Source organism: Pogoniulus pusillus, chromosome 11 (genome assembly GCF_015220805.1).
Source record: "Pogoniulus pusillus isolate bPogPus1 chromosome 11, bPogPus1.pri, whole genome shotgun sequence".
NCBI classification, from domain to species: domain Eukaryota; kingdom Metazoa; phylum Chordata; class Aves; order Piciformes; family Lybiidae; genus Pogoniulus; species Pogoniulus pusillus.
The window spans coordinates 8,482,781-8,495,382 of NC_087274.1; the positions used below are offsets into that span (position 1 = coordinate 8,482,781).

The following is a 12,602-nucleotide window of genomic DNA, read 5'->3' on the forward strand; positions in this document are numbered from 1 at the left end:
TTTCAACGTGACAGCTGGTGTAGGCATAATCCTGATGCCAGGCATTCTACAACCCAAGTTCCCTTCTTAAAACTCCACAGTGTAATAAAAAAGGAGGGAAGGAGATGAAATGGGAGCCAAGCACCCCGAGAAATGCTGAGGTTGCATTCCCAGCTTCCAGTGAATGAAAACTAGATGACAAGCAGAGAGATGACACAACAGAGATGACAAGCAGGAGGTTCACAGCAGAAGAATCCACAGGGAAGACTGCTTACCAGCAGCAAGACTGCTCTAAAACCAACCACACACCTCATCCCCTCTTACTGCTGGCACATGCTGTGTGAAGTACCTGAAGCCACGTGCACACATGGCCTTTTCATGGCACTGAGCAGAGTTCAGGCTCACTCTGCAGTGTGCTGATAGATTTTTATGGCATTACACTTTCAAGAGGGAACAGACAGTCCCACTGAGGAAACCAGGCCCAGAGTCACACACTTCATCTATGCAAAAAGGAGTAGGTGGCATCCAAGAGTGTGGGTGGGCAAGTCCCAGAGCCAGGATCAGTGTTTATCTGTCCCTAACCACACCCTAAGGACACATAACAAGGTAAGAAAATGCAAATGTTACACCAAGCAGAGTCCTGGGCTCCTCAGGCTCTGCACACAGGCTCCCAGAGCACAGCCCAGCCCTGGACCTCAGGCTCTCTTGGCTCTCCACGAAGCACACACCTCATTCACCATTACCTCTTGACCATAAAGCACCTCTATTACCAAAAGTCTGTCACATGCAAGAACTAAACTGTCTCTTCCAAGCTGTCTTCAAGCCTTCTGGAGCTCTGCCCCTCCTGAGCTTTAGCATAACAAGTTCTTGTGCTTCATGCCACTATTCCAGTCCATTGTCATGGGGCTTCATAATTACTACTTCTTTTGTTTTCATCATCGAAGTGGATCAGCTTACAAAGTCTTTCTCCCCCCTCTGCATAATGCCCCTGGATTCGATTTCAGGCCTTTTTAATAAAGCATTACAACAGCACCACAGGATTCAGTTGGAGTCCCACCCAGCAAACAGTGATGGTACCACAGGCTGGCTGTTTACTGACCTATGACATGGGGGAGAGGCTGTACCCAGGGTTTCCACCCACAATCTATCATCTTCCTCAGCAGGGAAGACTGGAGCCTGTGTGGAAGTCCCCAGTCACTGGTGTGATCACCAAAGCAAAGAAGTAATATTCATTCCATCTGCATCTAATTAATTTTAAATTCCCATTTAAGAAGGGACTGCCAAATTTGATTTATGAGAGATTATCCAAATGGAGCCTCCAAAACAAGAGTAGATGCCATTAAAACTTCTAGAGTGATGAAAGCTTTTCCAATTTATCTTCTGTGAGCAATTCCTGAACCAACAGATTCCAAATGCACTACATGTGCTCGCTGGGATACACGTTGTACAAGTCTGCAAATACCTGCAGCTGTGCCAAGATGCTGCTTGAGAGCATCTGTGGAATATATTTTAGTGTTATTGAGATTAAAATCATTCCCTTCTGAAACATGTGCAGAAAAATGTGATTTCACATTGGAATATCTTACTCATGTTTATCCATTCCAATCTTCTGGAAACTATTTAGTTCAGAACTTGGTGTGGAAAAACTGAGTTGTGCCTTTTATACTCTTATCAGAGCCTTAATTAACTTCTCTGGTGATATTCAGCTCTCCAAAAGCAGCAGGTTTTGGAAGTGCTACCTTGCAGGCAGCATCACAAAAGGACACTGTCATTGCTAAAGGCTGATAGCACAATGAGGAACATGGAAAAAGCAGGCTAGGAAGCTAGCAAAGGAGAGATGCTGAAGGATCCGATACTGGCCCAGGACTGCCAGGAGAAACAGGCAAAGTGAGTTTGATTAACGTACTGGTTGTAAAACAACGAACCAGTAACCACTTTTCCTAGACTGACAGGAGTGTTGAAGACCTTACTCAGACCCTTTCAAGGCTGTCTGGCCCAGAACCTGTCACAGCTGCCCCCCTTCAGGACATTAAAACACCATATCCATACACACTCACACTTCGGAGTCCTATGCACCCACATCTAGCACAACATGCAGCAGCAGCAGTCAGGGTAAGAGTGCTGCAGTGTGGAAAACAAACAAAACAGACTTTCAGTGACTTACTTCTCTTGCATGGTAAATATCTCGAAGCAGCCATTTGCCAGCATCTGGTCCAGCATCGTCAGGAGAGGCACAGACACCCTGATGAAAGAAAAGAGTTAACAATATAAATACACCTCCTGGCAAACATATAGACACTGTTTCTAAGGAGAAGCCAAGAAAGAAACTTCCTATCTACCTACACATTTAAATTGGAACTCTGATTTACCCAGAGCAGGGTTGCTTGGTAACTTCTGTGTGCTGGCTAAATTCCCCTCATTGGCTGGGAGGGGGCCTCTCTGTTACAGCCAAGAGGACAAAAAACCTCATTAACAACATGCCTGGTTTAAACTTGCAGGCTTCTGAAAACACAATTACCAGTAGTGGAAAATATGAATTTATTTTCTTGTATATAAGCAATGTCTTTCACAAAATGTATCACAACTACAGGTGACAATCACATGAACTGCTCAAATAACTACAGCCACAGCTCAAGAGATAAAAGAGAAAATAAAAACAAACCAGAAAATTCTATTAAGAATGGTAGAGTTTCTTCCCCTAGGGAGTATTTGCTATTTTGCACGTTTGACAAGTGAGGCTGTGAGAGAAATTAACCTCATTATGCAGAATGAGTCACCTTTAAAGAGGAATCCTCACAAGAAAATGATACTTTATTTGTGAAAATGCAGGACCTGGATTGCACTGAACAGTGTGCAGCAACACACAACCTTCCCTAGAAAATCTGGTGCTTATCACACTGTGCACAACATCAAACTACTCTAAGTGCCAGGTAGAATCATTTTGGCTGGAAAAGACCTTTAAGATCATTGAGTCCATCCTCTAACTCTACTAAGCCTGGTGTTAAACCATGGCTTTCAGCACCGCATCTGTTCCACCACCATTCCTTTGTGTTTTACCAAGGGTACTGCTCTACCTAACAGAGGTACTGAACCAAATGCAGATGGCTCAGGCACAGCAGCAGAGATGTGCCACATGTCTGGCTTCAAACGCTGCTCTGTTCAAACTGTTACCGGTCGTTCCGCAGGTTGTCCTCAAAGACCTTCAGCAGCGTCTCACAAAAGCTCTCCATGGCACTGGAATCACACTGGATTTTCTTCATGTAGTCAAACAGGCTCTGAGCAGAGTATCTGAGCTACAACAGAAGGAACCTCATGTGAAGACACAGGGGATAAACCCAGCTGCAACACCAACACACGCCAAAAGCCGAACCTTGCCCTCCACTACCCAGGTGCACACCACAGTGTGCACAAGCTCTTCCAGCAGAAGCTGAGTGGCTAAGTTCAGTGACAACATTTGCCAGGGAAGGGGCTGGGTTATTTCCATCAACCTTGTTTCAAGGAAAGATTGGGTTTGGTCTTTTTCCCCTTTTTAAGTTTTGTCATTGTAGGAAAAAAGGAGACCACATTAAAGGTTCATTATTTCCTTTCTCTGAAATAAAACATCCCCAAACCACTACTATTATCCTGCTTGGCTTCAAATCATAATAGTGTTATGGCTCTGAAAGTTAAGGAGTACACAGGGAGTTCAAGAGGCAATATTTATGCAACAAGCTGCACAGCTGAAGGATGCAGACAAGCTTTTGGGCATATGGTGCAGGACACACAAAGCAGCAGTAAACTCAGGTTAAAAATGAAAACCAACTCAGCAATAATGACTCTTGCTTTGGCTGCCAGTCAGCTCATTGAGAAAGACAGCAGATGGAGGTGTCAGTGCTTAGGTTCCAGGCTCAGTTGGCATCAGCCCATTTGGGTCACACCAACTCCTTCCATATCACTGTGCAGCCTCAGCAGCTCCCTGCTGTCATTGTCCCAGCTCTCTGGAGCTGGGACATGTCAGGCTGGGTTATCCTCTCCTGGACCTGCAGCACAAGAGGGGAGAAGGCAGAGTCTCTGTGGGATCCCCATTTTCTGTGGGATCCATGCCCTCAGGCAGCCAGGACAAAGACTAAAACAGGCGGTATGAACACTGCTGCTAACATCAAGATTTTCTGTTTCTGGGAGAGGTAGGAACTTGAGTTTCCAGGAACTCTTTGAAAGTATTAATTGACTTCCCCTAAGGATGAGAAGAAAAATTTGAGGCTTTTCTGTTTTTTTTTTTGTCGTTACAGAAATTACCACAAAGGAAATCATCAAGAATAAACATAACCACAGAACAATGAACGGTTTGGGCTGAAAGGAACCTTTAAAGGTCACATCTTCCAAGTCCACTTCAGTCAGCAGGGACGTCTTCAACTAGATCAGGTTGCTCAGAGCCCCAGACAACATGACTCTGGACAACCGGTGTCAGTGTCTCACCACCTTCAGTGTCAGGTGGTGAGCACAGCATAACAATCCACACTCCCTGGCAAGTTGCACAGCCTGTTATTTAACAAGCTGTTCTAGAGCAAAAACATCCTGGGCAGTGCAGAAGCAGAAATACTTACCTGAGAAAGGTCAAGCAATTTCAAGAAAAGATTCAGTTACTTTAATTTCAAGATGATAAAAATTGCTGAGGCATTAGTAAAAGTCAACCTGTATTAAACTGAACTGAAATGCTGCTCTGAACCCAGCATGCTTGTTTCTTATGCCAAAAGCAGTGCTGGGTCATTTCCCTGTGTGCTGAGTATAAAACTCTACCCTTACCCTGAAAGGTCTTTAAGGATATACAACTGTAAGGAACAGAGATTTCCTGTACAGTTAAAACCTGATTAATTGCTGTGTACTACCCTTTAAAACAATCTGTGCCTTTAAAACCATTAAAATGAAGAAGAAATATTGTGTCTTTATACCTTGCAAAAGCAGAGCTCATTTATAAGCAGAAGAAAGGTTAAACCTAAGTCAGAACTCAGGAATGGATCTTAAAACAGAGGTCTCTCATCGTTTTCTGAAGAAAGCTGGAGCTACTCAAGGCTCTTCCTGCAGATTCAAACGACTGACAAGGCAAGAATGGGCACGAAACAAAGGGGCAAGCCTAGCTGCACGTAAGACGTTACAAAGCTGTGCAAACCCAAGAAATAGTAGCAGGAGAATCAGAGCTGCTGTATAATCAAAGCAGCATTTCTTCATCAGCAAGTAATTAAACACTGCAAAAGTCCAGGTGTGGGTAAAGCACCATAAAACTGCTTGGGAGATTTAAAAATGGGACATTTTCCAAACAGCACAGACTATAGGAGCTTTACTGGAGGAAACTCCAACACAAGAAGATAAAATGCTTATTTCCTCGTCAGGTCACTGCTCCTCTTTCCCAGATAACCTGAGGACAACATCTGAGCTATGACTGCAACTGCTCACGAGTCTTTGCAGGGAAGAGCATGGCCACATTTCTCCCTCATCTATGCAGAACACAATTCACACTGTATCAAATGTGTGACATTTACCTTTCCCTGGGGTTTCACAATGACTGGGAAAGGAAATTAGGAGGTTAATGGGTTGGAACTGGGACAACTATGGATAAGAATTTAAAAGGAGGCCTGAGAACGACCTTGCTCTTATTAAACATAGTAAACCCAGGGTTTGCCAAGCTTGACTCTCCCATCATTTAAGCTAATAGTAGACACTTCGGTGATAGGCAATACATGATAAGGCAAAGAGTGTTCAAAGGGACCTATTCATCTGATGATAAAATTAATTCCTAAGGATTTTACCTCCTGAACCAAGGGAAAAGTATGAGGAAGTGCAGCTGCAGCAAGGGCAGGAGGCAGCTACAGCTCTGGACAGGTGCACAGTGTATAAGTAAGGTGTCTGCATAAACCCTCATGAAATTGTTTCCTAATCAGCTTGTGGCAAACCTGGAGTTCAGTACTTCTGAACAGAATCTTGAGGCAACAAGTGGGACTGACACAGCCAAAATAAAGGTGGCTCAGGCATGCAGTTTGCAAGAGAGCCAACACAATCTCGGCTACTTGTCAGCTGCAGAGATGCCCCATTCACAGAAGGGTTCTGACTCTCTGCAGTACCACCTTGGACAGACCTGACAAAAAAAGCCAGTGGGGCATGACAAGAAGGGAAGAGCACACACTGAAGATGCTGTAGCCTCAAATACCCTACTGGTTCCAGTATCCCACCTAAGTAGTGTCCTCAGAGTATCTTAACAACCTTCAGTCTTCTGCATCTAAAATGCACCACAGATCCTGGATGAATCTGGATGTACAGGTAGTTGCTAAAGGCTCAGTATTTCACAGAGGCATTTTGAGAGAGCAAGACCTGCTCACAGAGACAGAACATTGCCCTAACATGTACAGAAGAAACTGTGTTAAGCTTAATAAATAACACTGGCATTGGATCACCTCTAATCCTGGCAAATTTCCAGCACCGAAGTGGCAGCAACCTGCCCTCCCAGTAACCATAGAAAAAATTAAGGATCATTCAAATTTTAGCACAAGTGAAACCTTGTCCCCCTTGTTTGACTTGCAACACTCCTTTAAACTCTTCTGAAGCCAGTAACTCTTAAGACTCAGGTCAGAGACATCTGATGAGAACTAGAAAAATGAAAATTCACACTATTTTGCTATCCTTTAGAGAAAGAACACCGGGAATTATTCTCTGCTGCTTTTTAGCTCAAGGATTGTCAATCCCCACCCCCCTCAAAAAGAGATTTAAGGCCTGTTCCTTAAAGCCAAACATGCTTTAACACACATAAGCATTCATCAGATAGTTTTGGAAGTGGCTGCTCCAACAGTTAGAGGTCATTGGCAGCTGATGTTGGCAGCCTGGTCCTGGCCTGGAAGAAAGCTTCCCATTTTCCAAAGAGGCTGCTCTGTCCCTTTGCTGTTTCTTTCTTTTTTTTTTTTGAATTAGCATTTCCCTACCTTGTAAAATGCAATTTTGCCTCTTCTGGGGGGGCAGGGGAATCAAGAGGACATTCTGTGCCTTAATAGAATTCTGAGTGTGGCGCAGTGCAACAATAAGGAAATTCTATCAAAACGGTATGGTGACCCCTGTAAGCGCAGGGTTTGCGCGCTGCAGAAAGAGCACCATTGTACAGCTCTGATTTCCATATGCTGAGAGGATTTTTTCTGCAGCCATAAGAAATATGCATCACTGTGGGCCAGATATATAATTAGAAGATTCTTTTACAGAGAGAACGTGGCCTTTGAACCAAGGCAGCGTAGCAGAATGCCAAATCCCAAAGGGAATGACATCTTCTGTTTTTCCAGATCACTTCAAATGCTCCAGCTACAATTCTTTCAGCAAGCGTGCTGCCAGCAGAACGTTTCTGAGATACCCCACACAGCTCGTTTCAGAACATCTCTTTTAAAAGCAAAACAAAGAACTACTCTTGCTAAATATACTGCAGAGCAATTTTAACTATGGAAAAATAGCCACTGACCACTGAATTACAATGGAGCCTTTCTGCTACTGGTTCCCCAAGATGACTTAAACTGACATTTGAACTTAGATTCTCCCACAGCGTCTCCTCACTTTGTAGTCCATCTGTGTATGTGCACACATATATATTTTTCAAGTGAGAGGGGGAAAAAAGGAGCTGCCACAAGAACACACATGGGTTACTGCAAGGATACACATTCCAGTAACCATTTTCCTTCACCCAAGACTTAAACCTTTTGCATTTTTCACGTGGATTTAATAGGAGCAGATCTTAAAATGAATGCTTTAGACTAGCCCCTGGATATTCAGCAAAGGACACTACAGGCTTTGATAGCACAGTGAAACATGACTCGTTGTAAGACACAGCAATTCAGATGTATAGAACTCATTTTAAATATCAAATGGAATTCACCACACACTGCATAATCCTACACTTGGAGCCTCCCTCGTGCTGCTATCTGGCTCAAAAGAGAATTAGGTCATCTTCTTGCTAAAGCCAAAGTCCTTGAGTGTATTTTGACCGGAACAAGTCTTTAGTGTTAAAGAAAAACGCAGGGTCACAGAAAGTTAACATTTCAGAGCTGTATTTTGAAAACAGGACAGAAGATTTCCCTTCACTATACTGGCAGATAGTAAGAAGGGAAGGGTGCTAGAAGTAGCTGAACTTCTTCCAGTTTTCCAAACCAAGCACAACTAGAACTTAAAAGAAAATTAAGTAGTAAAATTGTTGAATAAGAATTTTGCTGTGAGCTGGGTGAGCAGCCAGAATGTCTGCTTCTCCACAAATTTTCTCCCTTTTTATAATTCTATGAATAACTTTGGTTTTGGTGGAGTCTCCTATAATTGACTGTGTTTGACTAAAAGCTGAATTTCATCTGCATGTCTCCTACTAAAGAGAAATCTGTTCAGAGTTACATTGCCTGATAACTATTGTCACAAACCAACAAGCATGTTTCCAGAGTTTTAAAATAGCCATCCCTAGATAATTAGTTGACATTTTAGAAACATCCACATTCTCAAGACTGGTTTAAACACATGAGGCTGCAAAGACATCAAATTCTCAGCTACACAAAACCCAAAGGCACACAGACTTGTCTTGGTCCCAAGCACAAAACCCACAGCACCAGTCAAGACCCATCATTTGGGCATACTCTGAACAGCTCATGGTGTGCCTGGAAAGTGGAAGCCATGGGAGCCAAGCTCCAAATGATTACCTCCTCCCAATTCTGTGAACCCAGCAGAAGCTGATCTCTTTCCACAAAAGCTGTGTTTCCTGACACAGCCCTTTTCTACCAGCTTTCTTAATTAGAGATGGCAATCTTAATTAGCAACACACTTAGACACTGTTGGGGTGCTGACTTGTGACCTCCTCCTCCTGTTACAAAACCACTGCAACTTAAAGATTTAGCTGACAGTCCAGAATATTCTGTTACTGGCCTGTATTTCCCTCTAGTGTCATACTGAACCATGACCTTACTCCAGTAGTTGCTTTCATATATGTTACAACTTGGCTGCATCAAATAACAAAAGAGTTAGAGCCAAAATATCTTGGAACCACGGATCCTGAAACTAGCAAGACAAGCTGTAATGTGGGGACAAGGATACACTACAATTCTAACAAAGTCAACAAGACCTTGGCAGCAAAGCAGACTACCAAAACCAGGGATAAAGACATTGTTCATGCACAGAAGAATGAAATAACAATTGTAAAGCTCAGAGGACTCAGACAGACATTTGGATGGTATTTGGAATGTAATTTCTGGCATCTCTCTGGTAGAATATGTATAAAAGAATAATCAATCAGAACCTGCTGTTAACAGGTATCGATGACTGAGAATCATAGACTGGTTTAGAGGTTGGAAGGGACCTCAGAGATCATCCAGTTCCAACCCCCTGCCATAGGCAGGGACACCTCCCACTAGCACAGGTTGCTCGAGGCCTCATCCAAGCTACCCTTGAACACCTCCAGCAAGGAATCATCCACAGCCTCCCTGGGCAACCTGTGCCAATGTTTCACCACCCTCACTGTAAAGAGCTTCTTTTTAACTTCACAGTTAGCACTTTGCATCAGGTAACAAATGTAAACAGGCATTCACTTCAGCTACAAAGAGCAATCACTTGCATTTAGCAGTCACAACACTTAGCTCAACAGCTCTTCCTCCATTAGCAGCTTGGAATGCTGAGCAAGTAAACACAAGAGCTGATTAAGCAAACAGGCTGCAACTCTTAGGTTCTATCAGGCCAGGAGATGAGAACCAGAATGTCCTTAGTCCTTGTTCCTGCATGCTCAGTGAGTCAAGGAATGCTACTATCAAGTCCACCAGGTTTAGAGTATGACTTGATTTCTTTGAAAGAAAAGTCTTACATGGGAAACAGTCAGAGAAACAACCCTCTGCAACACCCACTGCAACAGATTCAACACTGCAGCCAGCAGCTGTATCAGGTAAATAAATGCATCCTCCTGCCAGAGAGCAAAGGCACTCTGCTTCCCTACCGTTGTCTCTGTCAGTCCTCCAACAGACACGGAGAGCCCCAGCAGCACATAGTACTGGTACGCTGGCAAGGCCAGCAGCTGCGTGATGCGAGGGAAGGCTTCTGATGCAGCATTCCAGTTAAGAGTCTCTTTCTCTGACCTGGGAAAAAGGGAAAGAAAAAAAACACCCTTATATATGTGCACTGCCTTTGCTCTCTATTCCTATGACAGCTTCTCATCCAGTGAAGGAAGTCTCTGAATGACCTAAAAATCCCAGTAATCCTTGGCCTTTTGGTGTGTGGGGAAACACAAATCAAAATTCAAACCACTGCCGGTAAAGTGAAGCAATCTTCAAGTCCTTGTTCTGATTCAGAAATGGGATTTGAACCAGTTTTCCTTTTCACTTGCACTTTTCTCTACATCAAGGGAACAAGTTCCTTTCTTAGGATCCATTCAGAGTTCTCTTTCATCAACTGATAGTAAACAACTAATTCAAAGACAGGCTTTGGGCAGGAAAGGTTGACACACATACACCTCAGCACAGCTCAGCACTTATTGTAGGAGGCTGTATGAGGTTGTAGGAGACTGAAATTCTGCTGAATTAACAGAACAGGGACACCAAGTTGGACTTTCCTCATCCCAGCCAGATGTAATAATCCCCATTCAGGAACAGGTTACTTTAACTAGAAATTCCATCTTTGAAAACTGCTGCAACTAGAGCTCGGTGAAAAAATACAATCCATTAAAAAATATCATTATGATCAATCAATGTTTTCCAGTCTGGGGGAAAAAACATTCAGGAAGGGACTGCCAATAAATTCCAGCTCTCCCATTATGAAGTGAAAATGAGATTTTAAACCAGACAGTTCATAAACAGCAGGATGACCAAACCACAGCTCCCAGCAGTTTCTGCTTTACTGATGGTCTCCCATCTACCACTGACATGATCTCTACCATCCCCACAAACCTGGCTGATGGGTTCAGAAATGATTGGGGTTGATCCAGAGGAGGCTTATGCAGCATGACCATATAAGACCTACTACCTTAGAAAATGATGGTTTTAACAGGAACTCACAGTCAACTTCTCCTTTTGAATATTTAGATGTTCACACACATTCATTGGACACTGCACTGAAATTCTGGCAAACAGCTCCAAATACTCCTCACACATACACAGAGGGCACAAAAATCCCATCAGTTTGCCTGTGTTAGGTCTAACTGTGTGCATTTATCTTGGAGTTTCTCTGCTCTAAGACAGGTTTTTCAATATATTACCTTGGAAATATCCTCTCCAGCTCCTCTCGATGAGGTATGTGTGGAACTGGAGGCTGGTCAAAATGGAGCAGAGTAAGGAACACAGATCCTGCATGGGCTCGAAATTTGTCTATTTTTTCAGCTGACTGTTGAGCCAGCCAGCACATAATCTGTTTGCAGCTGCAAAGAAGAAAACAATTAATCACATCACTTCATCAGCAGAATGTGCATTTCAATTGTTTCAACAATATAATAAACATCCAGGTACAGAAGTATTCTGGTTTAACTCTTCATAATGAAAGGATAACTGATTCAGGATATAAATCTCGTTGACAGGATCTTTAATCTTCCACAAACCAATTAAAAAACATCATGGCCTTAAATACCACAAGATTTGATATTCACACACCACCTTTCACCCAAAAAGATAGGAAGGTGCTCTAGGGTTTGGATGAACTGCAATTTTTCAGATGGAAATGGAGCAGGACTCTGAGACAAGCACAGTTTCAAGCTGAAAACTGCACACTCAGCAGAGGATTAGATCTATCCTAAATATCATATATCCCAAAATTAAACATATAGTAATGAATAACCTAGGTCTGCAGTAGACCAAAAGGAGGAAGCCCAAAGAGAAAGGGTGTTGGCTGAGTAGTGTATTCCTAAGGGATCCAGTATTGTCCTTCAAAGTGTCTTTCAAAGTTTGAGATTCCAAAATTAAACAAGAAATAAGGTAAATATTCAGTTAATGTCTGCAAGCTTTGTCCAGAAACCAATATCATTATGAGGAATGCTTGCTGCAGCTCAAGCTACACTGAAAAACTGGCAAATGCTCTTTTTATTTACTATTAGGAGTATGCCCCCATGAAATTAAAGATCAGAAACTCAGTGTAAATTGGCTTATTTCTGTATTTCCTAGATAGTAATTCTGTAAAGCCAGAAATTAACACAAAGTCATCCCCACATTCTATCCCATTCCCCTCAAAAGATGCAACGCTCTGGATAAGCAGGCAAATTTGCTTTCTACTGAAGTGAACAATACTGGCAAGCTCCCCAGAGGCAGCAAGTGTAGAGCAAATCTCCCAGATGCACTGTGTTCCAGAGGTGAGACTGCCACCCAGTTTCTCTCCATAAGGTCAGTCTCTCTGAAAAACAGATGCAATATTCTCAGCATCTCTATGGGCTTAAGCTTGATGCACTTGTATCAAAAGTTTCATAGATTCATAGAGTACCAGGTTGGAAGGGACCTCAAGGATCATCCAGTCCAGCATTTCAGCGTAAGGAGGGCCACAAAGATGCTAAGAGGGCTGAAGAAGCTCAGCTGTGAGAACAGGGTATGAGAGTTGGGGCTTCTCAGCCTGGAGAAGGGAAGGCTTCAAGGAAACCTTGTAGTGGCTATCCAGTATCTGAAGGGGGCCTGCAGGAAGGCTGG

The 12,602-nt window shown here is 43.1% G+C and overlaps 1 protein-coding gene across 3 annotated transcripts in view; it reads right to left on the reverse strand.

Moving 5' to 3' along the window:
* The window catches only part of TBCD (tubulin folding cofactor D), a 126,382-nt gene that overhangs the window by 11,737 nt on the left and 102,043 nt on the right, over window positions 1-12,602 (reverse strand). For 2 of the 3 annotated variants that reach the window (XM_064150861.1, XM_064150862.1), the window contains 4 exons: window positions 11,195-11,353; window positions 9,941-10,079; window positions 3,151-3,272; window positions 2,144-2,221 (listed from right to left, as the gene is read on the reverse strand). In XM_064150861.1, the coding sequence (XP_064006931.1) occupies window positions 2,144-2,221; window positions 3,151-3,272; window positions 9,941-10,079; window positions 11,195-11,353 (498 nt within the window). Of the gene's footprint in view, window positions 1-2,143; window positions 2,222-3,150; window positions 3,273-9,940; window positions 10,080-11,194; window positions 11,354-11,531; window positions 12,316-12,602 lie in introns of those variants that run through there. The other variant, XM_064150863.1, reaches the window with a different exon arrangement.